This window comes from Pan paniscus, chromosome 10, assembly GCF_029289425.2.
Source record: "Pan paniscus chromosome 10, NHGRI_mPanPan1-v2.0_pri, whole genome shotgun sequence".
Taxonomy (NCBI): Eukaryota; Metazoa; Chordata; class Mammalia; order Primates; family Hominidae; genus Pan; species Pan paniscus.
Window position 1 is genome coordinate 135,385,086 of NC_073259.2, and position 23,392 is coordinate 135,408,477.

Below are 23,392 nucleotides of genomic sequence, written 5' to 3' on the forward strand. Positions count from 1 at the left end.
CTCTTCCTTTCTATAGCTAAATCCATTCGTCTTCTCAACAGGTATGAAATACATCCTTATTTTTGCATGAAGAAACCAAGGCTCACAGAGGCTTATGGGTGGCCCAGATAATTGTGAATTAGCACATTGGGATCCAGCTCCATTTCACTTTTGAAACCCAACTTCTTTACAATATGCTGTTCTGCCTCCCTGTAAGGTCTGAGAATTACACTTACCTGGAAGGGAAGATACCATGATCATGAAGGTGGTTTTCCCAGGGCGAGGCTTGTCTGTTGCACACTTCGAGAACCATTTACTTGCATTACTGCTAAAACATCTGAAATGTGTCTTTCCTGTTGCCAATCATGGCTTCTTTCTTCCTTCCTTAGAGCTGCAGCTCTAAGTGATAGGAAAATTTTCGCCAGCATAGTAACAGCAATTTGGGTTTCCCAAAGTGCAAGGTGAATATTTCAGTGGGTAAAACAAATAATTTTAGATGAAAAAATTATAAGTAGCAGAAGCATAGCATTTAAAAACAGAGGGAAAAGTTATTATCTCAATCCTTTCAATGACATTAGGAGAAAGTCTCTGTTCAGTGCTGGAATGTCTTCAACAGTTCTCTGACCCTTGCTATTCTTCATTAGTCAATAAAGACAAACTCATAGACATAGGCAGACCATAGTATCTACTCAGATTTTTAATAGCATCAGTTTATTTTTTCCAAATTCATTTTTATTTGACTTTTTATTACATGGCGGATTGTACTATTTTTTGTGTGTCAGTAAGATGAAGCACCCTAATTTAAATAAGGATTAAAGAGTTTAACAGGAACAGTAATAAAGGTGGCATTTGAAAAAGGAAGTATCTTGAAAGTGGTACGTGGATAAATGAAGTTTTAGAGCTGCCATATAAATGGAAGTAAAACAGGTTGGATTAGTCTGTTCTGATTCTGCTAATAAAGACATAGCCAAGACTGGGTAATTTATAAAGAAAAGAGGTTTAATCGACTCACAGTTCCATGGCTGTGTGGCCAGAGAGTCCTCACAATCATGGCAGAAGGTGAAGGAAGAGCAAAGTCACATCTTACATGGCAGCAGGCAAGAGATCTTATGTGGGGGAACTCCCCTTTATAAAACCACATCTCATGAGACCAGATCTCCCCTTTATAAAACTACCAGATCTCATGAGACTTCTCCACTATCATGAGAACAGCACAGGAAAGACCCACCCCTATGATTCAATTACCTCCCACTGGATCCCTCCCAAAACACGTGGGAATTATGAGAGCTACAATTCAAGATGAGAGTTGGGTAGGGACACAGCCAAATCATATCAGAGGTCTATTTTAAGACATATTATACCATATTCAATATCACATCTTTGTTTTGTACCCTAACTCTGTAGACACCTGTGAACTCTATGTCACTTTTATTCACCTTTGCACCTCCAAGGCCTATAGCACTAGGCGGAAATACACTTAAAAATATGTTTAACTATTTTAACTATCTTGCATTGTTGTGATATTTTTGCAGTGTGACATGCATCTTAAAAAGCAAAATGTGCACAGTCTTCCTCCAAATGTGCCATTCTCAGTGGTTCCTTTGCCTTTAGAGGCGAAAGCTTCATTCGTACAAACCAGACTTCCCTCTCTGTTTCATTAATGGACTTAGAGGCTTCCTGTTCAGTAACTAGCAATGAAAAATTACTTTTAATTACTTCTTCTAACCCAGGAAAGGCATGCCATTTTTCAGTTACCAGGTATAGATGGCAACAGAGAGAGATAAGAGATGTAGAGCAAAAACTCTCATGCAACCCATTCCCCACGTACCATGGCCCAGCCCAGGGAGGAAGCACAGCTTCAGGGCTCTGGCTGCAATGTACAGTCAACAGGAATATAAAAAGAGGTGCACGGACACAGGTGGTCCCAAGAGAGGGTGATGGAGACCTGCGCTGTCCTCCCAGCCCCAGATATGTGCAGGGCACTCCCGGCCTCTCTGGGCTGCCACCCAGATCCAGCAAACATTCTTCTTGAAGGCCCAAAGAACTTTGCTTCCTCCTCTTTATCATGAACTGATCAACAGATATTTTCCATGAGCCCTACTGAGTGCCAGGCCAGGTTCTGTGCTCTGGGGAAGCAGTAGCGAGTGAAACAGATTTGTCCTCTGTGCCTGGGAAGCTTATATTTTAGAAAACGGGAGGGAGACATTACAAAAATATTAAAACATAATAATAGTTGTAATTTCATGTGTGTTTAATGGGTTCCTCACTTCTATTTTCCCCTTTTCTTGGAAGGCTGAATATTGGCAAACTCACTATTTTTAACCTAAAGAGCTGACCTTGCAATGTGGCTTCCTGCCCACTCTATTATTAATAGAATCTTGAACCAAAGCAAGTAGAATCACATTTGTGAAAGGCCTGATCTCCTACTCAAAACCATCCAGGAATTAAACAGCATGGATGATATCTCAGTTCAAGTTCCTTGCATGTGAGGGGGGATTGAAGAAGCTGCCTACAGAGGGACCATCAGCTACTTGGGTCCTTCCTGTGATGTCCCTGAGAGCAGAGGCATGGTGGTGGTGTGGGGAGGTTAGGGGAGCTTTGTAGTTGCTTCTGCCACTGGCTGCAGACACCTCAGGCATGGTAGGATTCCTCTGAGCCTCAGGCCCTGCAACTGGAATAGAGGGTATTCATTCTCAGCTTCACAAAGCTACTATCTAAGCATCAAATCAGAGCAATTTGGAAACGGTGAAGGGCGGACCACAACTCAGTGACATGACTGTGTTTTGCTTTGAGTGGGGTAAAGGGAAAGCAAGCTTTTAACAGGAAAAGTGGAATAAAATGCTCAGGAACACCTAAGGAACAAACCCACCCTGGAACACACAGTGGCTGTGAAATAATGAGGTTGCTTTCTAGGCCGTGGCATAGAAAGCCTCTGGGATTTACTACAGAATGAAACAACCGAACAAGAGCAGCATGGTGTATACAGCGTACTCCATTCAGTGCAAGAATGAAAAAGGAAAAGGTATAATAATGTGCGTTATTATTTTATTTTATTTAAAAAAACAAGAAGAAAAATGAAAAAATACTACAGATAGAATTGGAAGGAAATTGCTGGAAGTTGATAGGGTGAGGATAAACTTTTCAATGTATACTTTTTATGTTGTTTGATTTTGGACTAAGTTATTATGTTTCTTTTTTCAAAAAATAAAATAAGTTTTAAACATTGAGCAATGTTTTTCTTCTCTGGTATCCTTCCATCTTGAGCAGTTTCTGCAGTACTTCAGAAACAGAACATAGAGAGAATTTAATTTCCTGGACTCTTTAGATCAGGAAACTTAACTTGACTTTCTTCCTATTGAGGATATTAAGATATTTGGGTATGTTAATCTACTACCATCTTCAGAAGCTTTCCCTTCAAGGAGAAAATGCCTTTCAGCTTAAGCAACAAAATATTTGCTTAGGTGTGTTATTAATATACCACTCTGGAAGCAAAGTTTTCTGAATAATTCAAAGATTGTTGAGCAGAGAAAACCTGTCATCCTGTAATCAGTGTTTTATCTTATCTTTTCACCAGCCCCTGAAATTACTCTTCAGTGACGCTTACTGGCACAATCTGCTACAAGAAACAGCTAGACGTTTTTGACTATACAGCTTAGTTTTGGGCTTCTGTCCTCTGCAAGAAAAAGAAAACATCACTGAAACAAACACTGGTGATCTGGAAAGAAGCCAAAGCATGATATAAATAACCTGCTTGAGGCTGATCAGGCCCTATAACCCTCAAGTGCCACCTTCTTCTCAGTGGCCGATGAAGTCTCAAAAGGTCTCTAACGACACCATCAGTTAGTTCCTCTTCTGTCTCCTCCTCTTTCTCCTTTCTTCTCATTCCCCCCTTCTTACTCTTTCCCTTCCTCCTCCTCCATCTTCATCATCTTCTTTTTCTTCTCCTTGTTCTTACCCAAGACAAGGAAGAGGAAGAATGATTTTGGTGGAGAGGTAGCTGTTCTGTCATGGGTATCATCATCTATCTATAATTTGAGTGCTTTTTTGTTTATTGTTTGTTTTTAAATGGGCCTCCTTTGCCAAATGTGCTGCCTTGCTTCGGCTTACATTCCCTAGCACCCCGTGCATGTAGACATAGTCACATGAGACATGTTAACCAATAGAATTGGAGAAATATAAAAATAATTCATGTAATTCATGCTGCCTCTGGACCAAAAGATTTTAAGAAGTAGTTTTGCCTCCTCCATGCTCTCTTTACTATCCTGCAGTTAGACCCAGACAACAATAAAGCCCAAGATGACGGCAGAGCCTCAGGATGGAAGGCTCTTGGGGCCTCTGGGGCTCTGCAGCCGTTGAGGAGAGTTACCTCATACTCAGGAATGCCCACTGTGGACTACCAAGTAAGCTGGAAAAAACCTGTGCTGTGTTTGATCTATAATACATCAGGAATATATTTGATTCAGTATTTTAGCATACTTGCAATAATACAATAGTAATTTCTAGAAATTTTCAATAATTTTTTAGTGCTTACTTTTTGCCAGGTATGATTTTAAGTGCTTCGCAGATATATTTCATTGAATTCTCTGGACAACTAGGAAGTATAATTCTCATCCTCAATTTGTAGGTGAGGAAACTGAGAAACAGAAGTTAAATAACAAGTCTGGAGTCATGCAGGTATAAGGGTCAGAGCCAGGGTAACACCAGGCAGTCTGACTCCAGACTCCACACCCTCACCCAATGTACTGAAGTCTATGGACTTTGGTTGGCATCCACAAATAGCTGAAAATGAATAACACAGGAAAGAACAATAGGGAAATTAGAATAAAAGTAACTACAGCTATCGCCTAAAGGCCTGGTTTTGTGCTCAGTGCTTCTAAGTATTGCATTATTTTACTTAAACTTAATAACCATCCTATGAGATAGACACGATTATTCTTCCCATTTAATTTTTTCACATCAAAGTGCTAGTAAGTATGCAAGTCAGATCCATCTGACCAAGCCCAGACCATTGTTAACTATTGTGGATTATGCTTTCCTAGGGTCTGAGCCCCGGAGAGCCAGTTTTATCCCATTTATAAAGAGTTCTAAAGGTTCTGAGTCCCAGGAGCATCAGATCCACAGTCTCCTCTCTGGTTTCTCAGCTTCTGTTGGAGGCCACTAAAATTCTCCAGCCCTTGTTGTAGCTCACTCCATGTTCCAGATCTCAATCTGCCAAGGGAGTCTCGGCGTCCCGATGGTGGCCTCATACTGAGAGGGAAGGTGCTGCAGGTGAAGGTCACCATGTGCCTCATTTCCTTCCCATTCATAAAATGGATTCACAGTTGCTAGAAACCTTTGGGGAGGAGGTAGAACCTTGAGATACATCAACAGGAAAAGCACCAGCAAAAATTGAAAATAGTGAAAGTTCATGAGACACAATAGTTCTGATTTATAAGACACCAAGACAACCAGAAGAACAGGACTTGTACAAAAGGTAATTTGTAGGCACTGATTAGTGACAAATACTAAAAAGTATTTGTCTTACCAAGAAAACTATTTGGTATTACAAAATACTGACAAGTAAAACCATACATATAATTTCATAAAGTAATATAAGCTTTGTTGCCACATATGTGTTTGTGTGTGTGTGTGTGTGTGTGTGTGTGTTCTATAACAGGTCTGCTCAACCTACTGTTAATCAAACAAAAATTCTTGTACCATATTGGAAAATATATAAAAGGTGGCCATGTGTTACCAAAAAATCACTTTATTCAACCCATAAAGGGGATCACTTTTTTGTTAATCATGAGAGCTTTGCACTAGATTAAAATCTTGATAAGAAAATATTCACAAAATGCATTGGAAATATCAATATTTTGCCCCCATTAAACTGTAATCTTGTGGAAAAGAAGTGAGACTGTGGTATTTCATTACATTCTCTTTATTCGGGACTTAGGATTAGCCTCTTTAACGTGCGTAAGTAGGCAGGTTAAGTATTAGGCAATTTAAGCCCCCATTTCACTTCACATCTTCCAGATAAGCTATTAAAATATTGCTGAATTTCTCTCCTGGACCATCAGGAAAATGCATTTATGTGTGTAGAAGGAAAGAGGAAGGAGGATGCAAAATAAGCCATCAATTCACCACAGACTCATAAAACTGTAAAGGGCCCACAATGTCATTTTACAGATGAAGAAACTGAAGCCAGCGAGGTGGCATAGCTGGCTCAAGATCACACACATCGTTGACGGGTGCAACATCAGACTGGTTGCTGGCTGAGTTCTCCATCTCAGCAAGTGGTGCCGCCATGCAGCCTCTTTAGCAAGCTGCAAACTGGGACTGTTCTTGATGTTTCTCTTCCTCACCCAAGTATCTATTTACAGCTCAGACCTCCCTTCTGAGCTCCAGATGCATGTGCCTCTTGACATCATCAGATGAAAGGCTCAATAGTTTCTTAGCTGCCAAATATACAAAATCAAACTCACGATCTCCTATTTCCCCCACAGCACAGTCTTCCATCTCAATAACTAACATTGCCTTTTATCCAGCAGAACAAATTGAACATCACGATGTCTTCTTTAATTCCACCCATGTTCTTCACCACCGACATGCAACACTTCAAGTTCTCTTGGTTTTACCCCTAGGTGTCTTTTGTGCCTACGAATTTCTCTTCGCTGCTATTATACTAGCCCAGACCTCCATCACTTCCCACCTGGACATTTGCCACAACTTCAAAACTGCTCTCTTCACATCCCCTCTTCCCACACTGCCCTACTCTTCCTTGAGAGATTGTGTATGCAAATATGATCTAATCGTCTCCTGCTTACAGCCCTTTGATGGTTTCCCTTGGCTTTCAGGATCTCTGACTCAGTCTCCGTTATTAACCCTATCTATTTCCAAATCTCCTCTCCCACCTTCTTTTGGTCACTCAATGATCCAGCCCCACAGAGGTACTTTTAGTATCTCCAGGGGCTGTGCCATAACCATTAACCTCAGGGCCTCTGACCATGTGATTCCCTCTTCCTGGAACAGACACTTCCATGACTGCTTTGGTTGTTTTATTCGCTCAGCGTTTATTCTTTCTTCCTATCTAAGCATGAGTCACTTCCTCAGAGAAGCTTCCCAAATCTGCCTGGACTTGATGTGTTCTTTGCATGTGGTATGCAGACCTCCATGAAAATAGCCGGGCTTGCTACAAACAAGAAGGCTGCAATGGATGCATTAGGAAGTTCTTCACCTTCTCCATTGTTCTGGTGGTTGTCACAAGGACTTCCTGATCCTATCTCCTATAGAGAAGACCTCTACATTCCCGCATTTGTGGAAAATTCTGATTTGACCATATATACTCCCTCTCGCTCCCCGCCCTCATCACCAATTTTACTTCAAATCATTTTGAATCACATTCGATTGTCAGGAACATATCGACTTTAGAAATCTTGAGGCCCTTTCTGTACGTAAGAAATGAAATCCCATTGCAGTGACCCTCGGCATTCTTTCAGAGCACATGCAGACTTAAATTTGCCTCAGCTTTCAGGAATTGAGAGATAGCCCACATGGAAAAATAAGTGAAAAATGTAACTAAGTGAGAGGCTTTGGCAATTCTGTGTGACTATTATTTGAGTTATTTCTTATGGGATATGCATTCTCTTAAAAAAAAAAAAGTGTTTCTTAGTAGCCATGTGACCACACACCAGCCCCTCTGCCCAACTCACACACACACACACACACACACACTCTCACTCTCTCTTTTAATAGTAATAAGGTTTTCTTCAGATAACCCTCCATTCACCACGTGCCCCTCTAACTCAGTAATTAAACCCCCATCCTCCTTGCCAGTGATTGATTTAGGGGAAAGCATGTGCTATTACTCTGGCCAATGAGCTGTGAGAAGTCCACGGCAGGGCTTCTGGGAAAGACCTACTTGGTCAAAGAGACTCATGGGAAGTGGTGCCTCCTCCTCCTACAGGATGTTGTCGCATAGGAAATGACGACAGGAACTGCCCCAGGGATCCCAGAGCCCTGAGGGAGCCCAAAATGGGCCAGGCTGACCCTGCGAGTTCAGATGGACAGAAAGACAGAGGAACTCGGGACTTGGTGACCTGGAGGGGCTGCTGGACCAGCTGCCTGGAACCTCCCCACTATGAGATGCCCTTCTTGTTGGTAAAGCCATCTGGATCTATGTGGTTTTGTTACTTGCCACGAAAAGGATTATAAATGATACAGGACTTCATCTCAAATGCCACTCCTCAGTATACATTCCTTGAGCCATTTCTAATTTAAACTTGGCACCCTCCTCTGGTTACTCTTTGTCTACATTACACTATTTTCCCGTATCTAATTTGCTGTGTGTGCTACTGTGTACACTTATATTTACAACATTGATGCATTACTTAGACTCTTTGTATTGCTTATATCATGTCACTTACACTGTATTAATCACACCAGATTGCTCTGTTATATGATGAACTCCTTCACAGTAATTACCACTCTCAGAACCCTCCTGGTTGTTTCTTATCTCTCTTCCCCACCTGAAGGTAATCTGCTTGAGACCATGACCTGTCTCCTCTTCCCTACTATCTCTGCTAATAGGACAGTGCTGGGCACACAGAAGGTGTTCAATAAGTAGATGCTGAGTGTGTGAATGAATATGTCACAGCTGTTTCCTCTGGGACCCAATCATTTCTGTACACCACCACCAGTAGTGTGTGTATATGTAAGAAGGCAAAGAAGGTGACTCACACAAGGCTATCACGGTAATGGCATTAAGAAAAACGAAAGTGATGTTATATATTATGAGAGAAGACACAGACCAGGAGAAGAAACTTAAGAACCAAAGGCAAAAGAAGTCTAGGGTCTAAAATCTGGTAAATGTCATAACGAAATGAAGGCATAAATAAAGATGTTCTTTGAAACCAACGAGAACAAAGACACAACATACCAGAATCTCTGGGACACATTCAAAGCAGTGTGTAGAGGGAAATTTATAGCACTAAATGCCCACAAGAGAAAGCAGGAAAGATCCAAAATTGACACCCTAACATCATAATTAAAAGAACTAGAAAAGCAAGAGCAAACACATTCAAAAGCTAGCAGAAGGCAAGAAATAACTAAAATCAGAGCAGAACTGAAGGAAATAGAGACACAAAAAACCCTTCAAAAATTAATGAATCCAGGAGCTGGTTTTTTGAAAGGATCAACAAAATTGATAGACCGCTAGCAAGACTAATAAAGAAAAAAAGAGAGAAGAATCAAATAGACGCAATAAAAAATGATAAAGGGGATATCACCACTGATCCCACAGAAATACAAACTACCATCAGAGAATACTACAAACACCTCTACGCAAATAAACTAGAAAATGTAGAAGAAATGGATAAATTCCTCGACACATACACTCTCCCAAGACTAAACCAGGAAGAAGTTGAATCTCTGAATAGACCAATAACAGGCTCTGAAATTGCGGCAATAATCAATAGCTTACCAACCAAAAAGAGTACAGGACCAGATGGATTCACAGCCGAATTCTACCAGAGGTACAAGGAGGAACTGGTACCATTCCTTCTGAAACTATTCCAATCAATAGAAAAAGAGGGAATCCTCCCTAACTCATTTTATGAGGCCAGCATCATTCTGATACCAAAGCCAGGCAGAGACACAACCAAAAAAGAGAATTTTAGACCAATATCCTTGATGAACATTGATGCAAAAATCCTCAATAAAATACTGGCAGACCAAATCCAGCAGCACATCAAAAAGCTTATCCACCATGATCAAGTGGGCTTCATCCCTGGGATGCAAGGCTGGTTCAATATACGCAAATCAATAAATGTAATCCAGCATATAAACAGAGCCAAAGTCAAAAACCACATGATTATCTCAACAGATGCAGAAAAGGCCTTTGACAAAATTCAACAATCCTTCATGCTAAAAACTCTCAATAAATTAGGTATTGATGGGACATATTTCAAAATAATAAGAGCTATCTATGACAAACCCACAGCCAATATCATACTGAATGGGCAAAAACTGGAAGCATTCCCTTTGAAAATGGGCACAAGACAGGGATGCCCTCTCTCACCACTCCTATTCAACATAGTGTTGGAAGTTCTGGCCGGGGCAATTAGGCAGGAGAAGGAAATAAAGGGTATTCAATTAGGAAAAGAGGAAGTGAAATTGTCCCTGTTTGCAGATGACATGATTGTATATCTAGAAAACCCCATTGTCTCAGCCCAAAATCTCCTTAAGCTGATAAGCAATTTCAGCAAAGTCTCAGGATACAAAATCAATGTGCAAAAATCACAAGCATTCCTATACACCAACAACAGACAAACAGAGAGCCAAATCATGAGTGAACTCCCATTCACAATTGCTTCAAAGAGAATAAAATACCTAGGAATCCAGCTTACAAGGGATGTGAAGGACCTCTGCAAGGAGAACTACAAACCACTGCTCAAGGAAATAAAAGAGGATACAAACAAATGGAAGAACATTCCATGCTCATGGGTAGGAAGAATCAATATCGTGAAAATGGCCATACTGCCCAAGGTAATTTACAGATTCAATGCCATCCCCATCAAGCTACCAATGCCTTTCTTCACAGAATTGGAAAAAACTACTTTAAAGTTCATATGGAACCAAAAAAGAGCCCGCATCGCCAAGTCAATCCTAAGCCAAAAGAACAAAGCTGGAGGCATCACACTACCTGACTTCAAACTATACTACAAGGCTACAGTAACCAAAACAGCATGGTACTGGTACCAAAACAGAGATATAGATCAATGGAACAGAACAGAGCCCTCAGAAATAACGCCACATATCTACAACTATCTGATCTTTGACAAACCTGAGAAAAACAAGCAATGGGGAAAGGATTCCCTATTTAATAAATGGTGCTGGGAAAACTGGCTAGCCATGTGTAGAAAACTGAAACTGGATCCCTTCCTTACACCTTATACAAAAATCAATTCAAGATGGATTAAAGACTTAAACGTTAGACCTAAAACCATAAAAACCCTAGAAGAAAACCTAGGCATTACCATTCAGGACATAGGCATGGGCAAGGACTTCATGTCTAAAACACCAAAAGCAATGGCAACAAAAGACAAAATTGACAAATGGGATCTAATTAAACTAAAGAGCTTCTGCACAGCAAAAGAAACCACCATCAGAGTGAACAGGCAACCTACAAAATGGGAGAAAATTTTCGCAACCTACTCATCTGACAAAGGGCTAATATCCAGAATCTACAATGAACTCAAACAAATTTACAAGAAAAAAAACAAACAACCCCATCAAAAAGTGGGCGAAGGACATGAACAGACACTTCTCAAAAGAAGACATTTATGCAGCCAAAAAACACATGAAAAAATGCTCACCATCACTGGCCATCAGAGAAATGCAAATCAAAACCACAATGAGATACCATCTCACACCAGTTAGAATGGCAATTATTAAAAAGTCAGGAAACAACAGGTGCTGGAGAGGATGTGGAGAAATAGGAACACTTTTACACTGTTGTTGGGACTGTAAACTAGTTCAACCATTGTGGAAGTCAGTGTGGTGATTCCTCAGGGATCTAGAACTAGAAATACCATTTGACCCAGCCATCCCATTACTGGGTATATACCCAAAGGACTATAAATCATGCTGCTATAAAGACACATGCACACGTATGTTTATTGCGGCATTATTCACAATAGCAAAGACTTGGAACCAACCCAAATGTCCAACAATGATAGACTGGATTAAGAAAATGTGGCACATATACACCATGGAATACTATGCAGCCATAAAAAATGATGAGTTCATGTCCTTTGTAGGGACATGGATGAAATTGGAGATCATCATTCTCAGTAAACTATCGCAAGGACAAAAAACCAAACACCACATATTCTCACTCATAGGTGGGAATTGAACAATGAGATCACATGGACACAGGATTGTGGGGTGGGGGGAGGGGGGAGGGATAGCACTGGGAGATATACCTAATGCTAGATGAGGAGTTAGTGGGTGCAGCACACCAGCATGACACAGGTATACGTATGTAACTAACCTGCACAATGTGCACATGTACCCTAAAACTTAAAGTATAATAAAAAAAAAAATCTGGTAAATGTGAGATCTTGGATTCCCAGTGGTGATTTGACCTCTGTACACGATGTCACAGAGTGAGGGTATGTGTGTGTGTTGGGTGGGGCTGAGGTATGGGAGGGGATAGAAAGACACACCAGGGTAAAGATTACAATCAAACAGCCATTCTGATACCTTCTACGCTCTCTTGAGCTGTAAGAGAAAATAGGAGAATCAACTGCTGCAAATTCTGTTATGAGAAGAGTCAAGGAAAACATGAACTTGGAAATGGAAAACAGACATTTTATGCCATTTTAATTTTTAACATTTGCAAGATGGCCTATAAATATCATTTATGAAAAGTTGTCTTTAGAGCATAATATTTTCACTACCAAACTAACACTTTTGCCAAATATTACTCTTGGGTAATTGAGGGGGGAGAAAAAGATTCTTAGAATGAAAATGGGTTTCCTCTGAGGATCCCATAAGAAACATCCCTTGCTTTGTTTTCTATTTAGGAGAGAAGAAAAAATTGAATCTGTCTGTATAGCACCCACTGAGTTTGTCACTGTATTGATCAATCTGTCTGCATGGATGGAAACCTAACCATGCACTAAAATTCAATCCCATCACCCTGCCTTTGACCTAAGAAATGTGCTACTAAGGTAGAAGAGAGAAAAGCTACAGAATCAGATGGTATGTCTCTTACAAATATAATAAAAAAGCAGACTTTCTAATTTAGGAAAAGGGAAAAAAGCATCTATGTGGCCTAAAAAGTTGGTAATTAGTTGGTCATCAGGATCAAATATTTATCACTAATTACAGAGTTTAGCAAAGTCCTAGTGGTAGTGAAGCAGGAGCCTAGGAGAGCCACAGTGACACCATTTTAAAATCACCTCCACCTTGAGTCCAACAGGATGCACTCCTTGCCAGTCAAGACCCATGGTCATAAGATATTTATAGTTGAGGAAACAGCCTGAAGATACCTATGAGGACACACTCCTACAACAATGGAGAATCCAGATGTCCCAATACCCATAAGAATGTACACTTTCAAGATAATTATAGTTATGCTTTGATGTACTCACACACTAAAAGGTCAAGGATAGTTTTCTTTAAATCAATAGGATAATAATTTTTGTCACTCTATCTGATCACCCTCACGTAATCAGAACTTAGCTTAGTCTTTACATAGAGAAGACCCCTACATAAGAAAAACTTAAAGACAGGCCATCCCTCTGCTTGCTTTCAGGGGATGCCTTACTCTGTAATTAAGTAGCTTTCAATACTGCACTCTGTGACTCACCTTGAATTATTTTCTGCACAAGATCCCAGAACCCTTTCTTTGGGTCTGGATCAAGACCTCTTTTTTCAGTAACTCTAGCATTGTGTCATGTGCAGAGGTACTCAAAATTATTCTTTTTCTTCCTGAGTTTTTACACTTTCTAGAAATATGATAACAATCATTATTACAATAATAGCTATCATGTATTATATACTTACTATGTACCATGTATTGTTTATTAAACTTTGCATAGAGTTATACCCATTAAATCCTGCAAACACTGTGAATGTTAATTGCTCTGTCTCTGTATTACGGATGGGGAGACCAAGGCCTTGGGGAAGACACTTGTCCAAAGATCAGAGCTGCTAAAGGGCAGAGCAGTGATTTGTACTCAGGTCTTCTGTGCCAGAGGGTTTCTCAGCACCCTGTGTTATAACCTTAGAGCAGCCCACTCAAGGAAAAGACATGACCATGCCTGTAGAGGATGAGAGGCTGACCATGAAAGGGCATGACCTAAATGCACACATCGAGGCTTTTGATCAACCTCATTTACGTATAATTGATGTTCCATAAACTGCATCCAGCTAAATCGTACAATTTCATGATTTTGACAATGTCCACCGAAGAAACCACCACACCCTTAGACAGAACATTCCTGTCATCCCTAAAAGATGCCATGCCTGTTTTCAGTACATAGCTCCCTCTAACTCTGGTCCCAGGCAACCTTGATGTGCTTTCTGCCATTAAACACTAGGCATGGATTAGTTGGGGATGAGTTTGACAATCAGTCCTCAAGTCTAGGGAGATGGAACTGGGAGTGGCAGAAACCTGAGTCCTTATCTCAACCCATCCCCTCCCCAGGCGTGAATAAGTCAGTCTCCAATGTCTGGGACTCATATTCCACATCTGTGAACCTGAGGGTACCCACATTTTCCAGCTCTCACATTGTTCTTTCTTTCATTTAGAGGATTTAGAGACCAAGCCCAGAGTCCAATACATTTTGAGATAATTTAAGCTTTCTCTGCCTCAGAGACTTTGTCTATAAACTAAGAATAAATCATTCATTCATTAAATAAGTATTTACTTAATGTCAGCTCAGACCCAAGAAGTGTTCTAGGCCCTGGAAATAGGGCAATGAACAACATAATCCCTGTCCTTATGAAACTGATGATCTAAAGGTGGAGACAGACAAACTAAACACACATATAGATATGAAATATAATGTCAGGCAGTGAGATGGGTCAGAAAGAAAAAAATAGAGCAAGGAAAGGGAATATACAATGACAGAGGTTGCTGTTGTATTAGCATCCATGGCTCAGCTAACACTTCCCAAGTGTAGGGCTTTTCTCGGGTTCTCAATGGATTCCTTACTTTCTTCTTGAAAAGATGAGGTAATTAAACCCATCATTACCACCATTCACTTGCCTGCTCACTATAATAGTCATAGTTTCTAATATATGTATCTGTGAATTATGTATATGTGAATTAATATTTTATTTAGTTATATATACTATATATTACATATATTTACCATACATGATATATATCACATATGAATTAATATACTTAATTATATATGAATTTATATACATATATCCATATATTCATCTCACATATGTGCATGAATTTGGGCTCAAAGCATACAGTTGAATTTTCAGGAGTTAAATTCTATGGGACACAGCCCTAGTCCAAGTGCACCCCAGGATGACAGTGAACACGACTGCACGTGTGACTGTTCGAATACAGCAGCACAGTCTGGGGTAGTGTCCATGGTAAAAGTTGTTTACATATCCTTTAGAGTACTATAAATAATACATGTGCAAAGTCAAATAATTATCACAGAGAGTAAAAGGTGAATAAGTCCATGGACCCTGGGGCTTGAGGAACCTTGAGCCGTTTTTGTATCTTCACACGCTAAGACTGATTCATTAACACTTCTCTGCCCTTTCTGGACTGTAATGCATGTCCTTGGAAGACAAGATTGTTGCCTTATCTGACTTTCTGAAGTCCAGGGTCATGGATGGGGCCTGGAACATTGTAGACATGCAAGAATGGTTCAGAGTAAATGAGATGAAGTAGGTTGTCCAGGATCATACAGCTGGCAACTGGCAGGCCCCGTGAGCCCCTCCCTTCCCTCACCAGCACTGGAAGTCACTCTCAGCCCCCACTTCCAAAAGACCTCCCTAGCCCAGCCTTTTGAGGTGTGATTGTGATGCTTTGCACTTGGCTGTATTTCTTTTTATCAATCCTTATTCACATATGTTGATCTGGCCTCCGTGGTTGGACCATGGCTTGGATGTGCCATTTCTTCATCTCTCCATGGTGGTTTGGCCAGCACTCATCCTGTAACTGACGAAATGTCCAGGCCTCCCAGCAAGTGTGGACCTCAGGGGCAGGGTGGGCAGAACGGGGACCACTGCACAGCTTCCCTTCCCATCTCATTCAACACACACCTCCATCATAGAATCTTAACGTCCTGGTGCTGAATGAGACCGCAGAGATCTGATCTGTGCCCACTTTGAAGAGACGTAGCCCAGAAAGGACAAGTCACCATTTTAAAGGGCACAGAGTTTACAGAGCCTGAGGCTAAATCTCAGGCCTGGCTCAGGGCCAGTGATGTTATGTGGTGGGATCTGGGCAGGACTCTGGGGACACAGAGGGAATCAGAGAGCTTATGCCCTGGAGGAGGCCCAACTGAGTGAAGGACACAGAATTGTGCAAAACGCTGTAAAATACAGTGATTGGTAGGAGAGTACGGTTTTCACAGTGCTTACAAGATGCCAGGCCTCAGTGGCTGTGTTCTGTCCACCTGAACTACAAGAAGAGGCTGCTGCTCACCTTAATTTGAGTTTCCCAGGACATCTCCTTTCTAACAGGACACAATTAGATTGCACAAGTACAGAGCACAATCTCTCAAATCTGCTTGCTGGGCCTCCTATATGAAGAAAACAAAAATTCTGGTTATTTTTCCCTTTGAGAAGAAGCCTTGTCCAAATCACATGAAACAAGGTTTGATTCCACCTTTATAAACAAGTGCTATGAAAATTTTTCTCCCTATCAATTGTACACCTGCAACTTAGGCCCAAGATTATTACACAGTACAGCATCTATTAGATGCTTATTTATGAGCTGTTTTCATTTTAGCACTTTATCTCATGACACTGGGAGATTTAAAAAGTGCCACCAACACTTGTTAGATTAGGAAAAGATCCAGGCATTTCATATGCATCAAAAGGTGCCGCAGAAGGGATTGGGGGTTGTTTATCTGGTAAAAGCCCAGCATATGGTGCAGCCCAGCTCCCTGCTCCAGCTCTAGCTGCACTCTCTGAACCTGCTGTTAATTAGGTGCCATTGGTACAGGTGCTGAAGCCACAAGTCTAGCTGCTCAGGGTTTGCACATCAATTAGTCAAAGAAAAGATAAACACTTTGGCAGGATAAGCATATTCTCAGGGTAGAAAGCAGGGTGTGTGTTTTCCAAACTTGTTTTAAAACTACTTATGAAAATTTATTTTAGAAAAGAAACTTTTATAAAAAGAATGCTGTGAATTGTGAAATCAAAGTGTAAAAATCAGCAGCTGAGTTTTTATCTTTGAGACGAGGAAAGGGGAAAAGCAAATACAAAGACTTCCCTATCACTTGCTCCAGAATCATAACAGAAAAGAGTTCTCTTTGTTTTCCTCCAGTATATCAGACTTCCTCATACATACCTTTGCCTCATTGACATCATGTTTCAATCCTTATTAAAAACTTCCACTGGCTGTGAGAAGGTCTACTAGAAATAGGAAATAAATTCATCTCACTGGCCAAGGCAAGTCAATTTATAGTTGTGGCTCAAAGGAGCTCTGCTTGGGAGAGAATCTAGGTTTTAGCAGGAAGGAGTGCTGGTATTGATTAGTGATGTCTGCCATGGGCACATGCTAGGATTGAGAGCCACGTATGTCTTATCTCTGCTGCTCTGACTCATTAACAAGCCCCAATTCCACAAAGCAGTTCTTCTTTATGGTAAAGAGAATTGATGTTCCCTGCCCACCATCAAAGCTGCATGGCAGGAGTTTAAAGTGTGAACCAAGCCCCAAAATATCAATGAGAGTCACCGTCTCTCCTAATATACACAAAACAAATATGGCTCTGAGAAACACAAGACTCTAGGGCCTTGAGGAAAGAGCAGATGAAAGGCTTCCAGGGGAGGAGGGAAGGAAGCACATGGCCATGTTTACTGGGCAGGTGGAGCTGGGAGGCATGCAGGTTTACACTGGCTCATTCCAAGGTTTCCCTGAATTATGCAGAAACAATTCCAGATTGTTAGTTCTTAATTAGAGATGCCAAAGACAGAAATTAACAAACAATCTAATTAATATTGGAATCATAGTGAAGCTGACAGGAACAAAAGGTTGAGAATGCAGCAATATCTTTTCCTGGCCAACAGGAAAAACATGGCACATATCTAATTAGAATGGAACAATAAAAGTCCAAATTACCAGCATAAAGGACAAAATTAAGCAATAACATCCAAACTGCCTGACAACTTATTCTTAGCTGTCTGGCTCCTAGTGATGAGCAAAGGAAAGAAATCTATGCACTGAAATAGAATGACTGTTTTTTGTAGGAATTTTTGCCAATCATTGCTAAAGGAAAAAGAAGAAATAGCCTGAAACTTTTTTCGAGTTTTTCTATATGTTCTTCCAAATAAAATTCAAATCAGTCAGAGGGTTTCTTTGGAAGCCCATAGAAGACAAGGACCTTTTCCAGATAAGTCAATGCAAAGAGTCTGTTCTGAACCCATTTCTTTCTCTTCATCAATACCTGTGGATTCCTCAGAAACACTCTCAATTCCACCCTTGCCTGTGGCTGAGTCTCTAGCTTCTATTTTGTTTACCTGATCCTACAGTGCACAACTTTTGGGGTAGATCAGACTGACAGTCCCCAGGCAGAATGTATTCATAGGCCCTTTCCAACTAAAAAGGTAACCAGTTCTCTATACATTTCCAAACACGCAATGTTATTCAATTGAATGAGATTTTCAAGTCAAAAATCTTGCATAAAATCTACATTTCCAGAAACATCTGTTTTTAAATGAGATCACAGTAAGAAGGAACTTTTTGTCCATTTTTAGGTACTGTGAATTTGGACATGTAATAGACTAATGTTTATTATTCAAAATATACTGAGTACACACACTTAAAATCCTTTCTGTGCTTCAGTTTCCTGAGCTGAAAAATGGGATAATACATCTACTTCATGGAAGGCTGTACAGATTGAATGCTGTAATGTATTTTTACAAAGTAGAACAGGTTCTGGCATAGTACCACTGGGTGTTGTAATGACAGTGTTGTCCTTGTTGCTATTACTGTATTTGAATAGACCATGGGGATAGAAATATTTACAAGGCATGGCACCTACCTCCAAGGGGCACATGCAACAACATGCACAAAGACATACAAAGTGCTGGGTCCCTAATGTGTCTGTACAGGACAATGGAAACACAGAGGTGAGATTCCTTGGCAGGGAGAGCAACAGGAAGGTGGCTGCACAGAACAGGGAGCACTTTAGCCAAGTCTCAGGGTGACTGGGAGGTATCCAGGTGAAGGAGTGGGAACAGGATTCCCAGTGCAGGGAATAGCATGAGCATGGGAAAACCATGAACAAAACCTCATCTTATTTTGAGACCTAAGTAGGTCCTAGTGTTTTGACAGTACAGGGAGCATCTCATGGAAGATGAAAATTTTCCTGTAGACTCAATCCTCACTCCTTGACCATGTGCTTCAAGTTAAGCCAATCCCACCTCCAGCTGCAGAGGTGGGTACATGACCCAGGCATGGCCAATCCACCTATTTTATTATATGGCCACAGATCTACCAGATCAAAAATGGTCATGGGCATGAGACCCAGTGTTCTTTAAACCTGGAAATATTGTTGGAAGCACTAGAGAACAGAATCTTCCTTTTTGTGAACCTGAATGTGAAATGATGTAAACCTCTTAGCTGCTGCGGGTGACTATATAGAAATAATCCATCTGAGAATAAAGACAACATATGGGGATATCAGAAATAAGAGATGGAGAGTAACCAAATCCTAAGGAGCCTTTGGATCCAACTTAAAGTCATTATTACCTCTTCTAGTTACTTGCCCACTAGACTTTTCTTCAGTGGCTCAAGCAAGTTATATTTGGATTTCTGTTATTTGCAAACAGGCAAACAGAATGCCCACAAATAGCTAGTGAGGGAATTCAGGTTATCCCTGCCAGATCTCACTACCTATCACACCTGTCCTACTCTGTTCCACCTGAATAATGATTCCTTTAGCTCAATGACTGCAGTTCAAATGTGCCTCTCTAAAGGACTAATTCAAAGAAAATATATTTCCTTCCATATTTTAATCTGAAAATTTAAAAACTTGAGGAAACCTCATCACAGAGCCCTTTTGTAGCTGCTGAAAATTAGCTCCAGAAATGCAGCTGCTCTATCAAAACTGCTGATCTTCACCAGAGGTGACATTGGGTTCTATTTAGTAACCAGCTTTCCACACACTGCCAAACAAGCAGCAGGAGAACCTTAGATTTCCTTGAGAGCTCATCCATCAGAAGATATTCTGCCTTAACCACTGGAAGGCTAAGTTTGAAAACAAGATGTTTCCCTGGGGATAGGAAGGCTTTTGCACACTAATGTCCTTTTACTAGCCCTCTAGAATCTCCTCATTGCTAGTCCAGCTGACGCTGGAAGCTGAGAAACTGAATTACTGCAGGGTAAAAAGGAGGGCACCATCTTTGAGATCAGCATGATTCTATGTTTTTTTTTTTCTTTCCAAGAATAAAGATGCTCATCTCCTGTTGATGATGCATGATGGACTTCTGGGGTTCTGGGAACCATCATTCATTGACAAAAATACAATTACTAATCCAATAAAAACATGAGCCAACATATTAGAAAGATAGATCCTCAAAGATTACAAGAGAATCTTACTCTAAAAACCACATTTTCTGTCCTCCCTGTGAAGATGTACAAAGAAACTTGAGAAAGCTAGGAAAACATGTCTTCCTGCTATTTTTTTAACAAAGTATTTTACAAATACTTTGGAACAAGTCCACTACCAACTGATTCCTCTGATGGGGACCATAGGGATGGCATTTTGATACTAGCTCATAAGGACCTCCCCTAAGCATGTCCTGCACAACTACAAGGAATAACAGCTCAATAATTCTCCATGGTTAAGATTACAGGCTCTGGAGCCAGTCTTTTCAGATTGAATATATGGTTGCTACACTCACTAGCTGAGTGGCCTTAGATGACTTTAATTAAACCATCTACACCTCCATCTACATCTCCTTATCTATGGACTGTGAAAGGTGGTATTTTCTACCTCAAAGGACTGTTATGAGAATTAAATGGATCAACACTTGTAGCAGCTGGCACATAATAAGTGTTAGCTATCAATATTCACTGTTCAATCAGTGTTAGCTATCAATATTCATTAGAGTGTAAGCTCCCAACGGCAGAAACCATATCCATTCCATCTTTGTGACTCGCACAACATTTTATACACTTTCCTATACATTATATATGTTCAATCAGTATATCTAGATTAAAATCACTCAGTAAGATCAAGGGAAGACTTGGTTCACAGGATCTTAGAACTCAGGTCCAAGTCTCCACCCATTGCCAAATCTGTTTGACACATAAGCCCTTCTGCCTCTTTTTGAAGATTTTCAGTGATGTTAAGTCCACTCGGGATAGTCCAACAAAGATTGGACAGCCACTCTTAGGGTTTATTTCACCTCTGGATTCATTCATTCCTATGTTCAAAATACTGATTGAGCACCATATATATATCAGGCACTGTGCAAGCACAGAGGACACGTGATTAGTAAAGGGACATAGCCCAGACTCCGTGGGTCCTACAGTCCAGTAGAGGTTAGAAGATAGAGGTGAAGATACTAATATGGATGTAACATAGATGTATATGTAGTATTTACTGATGTAGTGGAGGTCAAGCACTGTGTGACCCTTTTACAAACATCATTTCATTCTCCCCCAAATTTCACTGGTATTGCATCATACGACATTTAAACTAGTTAATTATAATTTATTTATCAGTGCTCAGCCTCTCTGTAGATTTCCACCTGACAACAGTTCATTATCAGAAGACATGAAAGAGAGAAGAATAAAATAGAGAGGGAAAAATTTAACTTACCTTCATTGTCTTCCAAATCTTTCTTATCTATGACTCCATTCAATACTGCCTGTAAAACCAGTGTATGGTGAGGACCATATACTGCCCCACAAAATTTGCACATGGGTCAAATACAAGAAGAAATTAAAGCAAAGACAAAAACCAATTGGCCTGGGAACCTCTAAAAGCCTAGATGTTCTCCAAAACATTTTCAAGGATTTCTTGGATGAGTGTCAGTTCTGCTTCATGGACTGTCATTAGAACAGATCTCTAGAAAGGGTAGCTCTGCGCCTCAGCATTGTCATTCCCATTTTACAAATGAGGAAACTGGGCTTGGGGAAATTTAAGTAATTTTTCCCAAGATCAAATACATAGAAGATAGAACCAGGATTCGGACCAACATTATCTGTCTGAAAGCTTAACCAAAGAATTCAGTGGCTCTGCATTCTTTTTCCTTAAAGTAAGCTAAAAATGGTTCCTTTTTATCTTCCCCTGTTGAAATATAAAAAGCACAAACCTACTCCATCTTCCACATGATGGCCCTTGAAAGACTTAAAAAGAGCTGTCAGTTCTCACTCTGTATGTTACCCCCAGGCTTTTTCCTTCTCGGCATCAGGCTATACACTCTCACTTCCTTCAGGCAATTCTACTGTGATTTGATTTCAAAAGCCTTCAGCCCATGGACACTCTTCAGCAGAACACAATCTGACTTCCCATTGTTCTGCTTATGACCTAGAAAGAATTCTCTGTTGGAGTGACAGAGTGAGGGCTATCATCTGTTGCTCATTTTTGATGGAGACCAGTGTAAAAGAAATATCTCACATCACTCTGAAATCTGCTGTCAGAAAGCCAGTAGCACAAATGTGACAAGAAATGACAAGTGCCCCTCACCCTCAGTGTGGAAGGCGAGAGGGAGTGGTGGAGATTACAGTGAGTTGGAGTGGTGGGGAGTGGAGAGCCTCTGTAGACAACTGGTCCACTCCAGATGATGATGACCGGCAGGAGTATGGGCGCAGGACAACCTGACCACATGGTGTTTCAAGAGGAGCTCGGAATCCAGACGTGAAATTAACAATGTTTGCATGCTGGAAATGGATTCAAATTTTAAAAAGTCAAACACACACACACAACCCTTCTGGACCAGATTTGGCATGAAGTACAGCAGTGTTGCCTGTGCTGGGACCATGCTCTGATTAATGCTGACGAAGATCACATCAGCCTCATGGCGACCTCTTCATTTGATTCATTGGCTCTTACTATTTATAAAGATGCCAAGATTTTTTCACACAGATGTTGCTGTTATGCTGCATATTTTGAAATTAATGAAAACTTTCTTAAACTAACAGTAGAACTTTTTATCCTTCTTCCACCTGCCAGACTAGGTTGAGGTTCCAGTCTCTGAAAATTATTTTATTCTCCCAGATTCTGGACTCTTTAACAATTGTGTCCTCTGTCTTCTTCAAAGTCATACCAATCCTGAGATCAAAACTGCAAGCCAAGGCCCAGCGCGGTGGCTCACACCTATAATCCCAGCACTTTGGGAGTCCGAGGTGGGCAGATCACTAGTTCAAGAGATGGAGATGTTAATGCTGAAGACCTGAAATCAACAGAAAGGAATGTCTGGGTTACTATGATAAGGAGTAGAGAGTCCAAAGATTTATCATACAGATGAAGCCTGCAGGTAGCAAGCTTCAGAAAGAATATGGCCAACATGGTGAAACCCCGTCTCTATTAAAAATACACGTGGTGGCATGTGGCCGTGGTCCCAGCTACTCAGGAGGCTGAGGCAGGAGAAACACTTGAACCCAGGAGGCAGAGGTTGTAGTGAGCCCAGATCGCACCACTGCACTCCAGCTTGGCAACAGAGCAAGACTCCGTCTCAAAAAAAAAAAAAAAAAAAAAAAGTGCAAGCC

At 40.7% G+C, this 23,392-nt stretch overlaps 1 protein-coding gene across 9 annotated transcripts in view; it reads right to left on the reverse strand.

Annotated features, from left to right (window-relative positions):
- Positions 1-592: 592 nt before the first annotated feature.
- Positions 593-23,392, reverse strand: part of LOC117975245 (transmembrane protein 132B-like) — a 62,716-nt gene continuing 39,916 nt past the window's right edge. For 3 of the 9 annotated variants that reach the window (XR_004665501.2, XR_004665502.2, XR_008620545.1), the window contains 3 exons: positions 21,501-23,076; positions 16,151-16,247; positions 593-5,311 (listed from right to left, as the gene is read on the reverse strand). Coding sequence is in view for 1 of the 9 variants with exons in the window: in XM_034934830.2 (XP_034790721.1) it covers positions 16,182-16,247 (66 nt within the window). In the remaining 8 variants the exon portion in view is untranslated. Of the gene's footprint in view, positions 5,312-14,504; positions 16,248-21,500; positions 23,077-23,392 lie in introns of those variants that run through there. The other 6 variants (XR_004665505.2, XR_008620547.1, XR_004665504.2 and 3 more) reach the window with 4 other exon arrangements.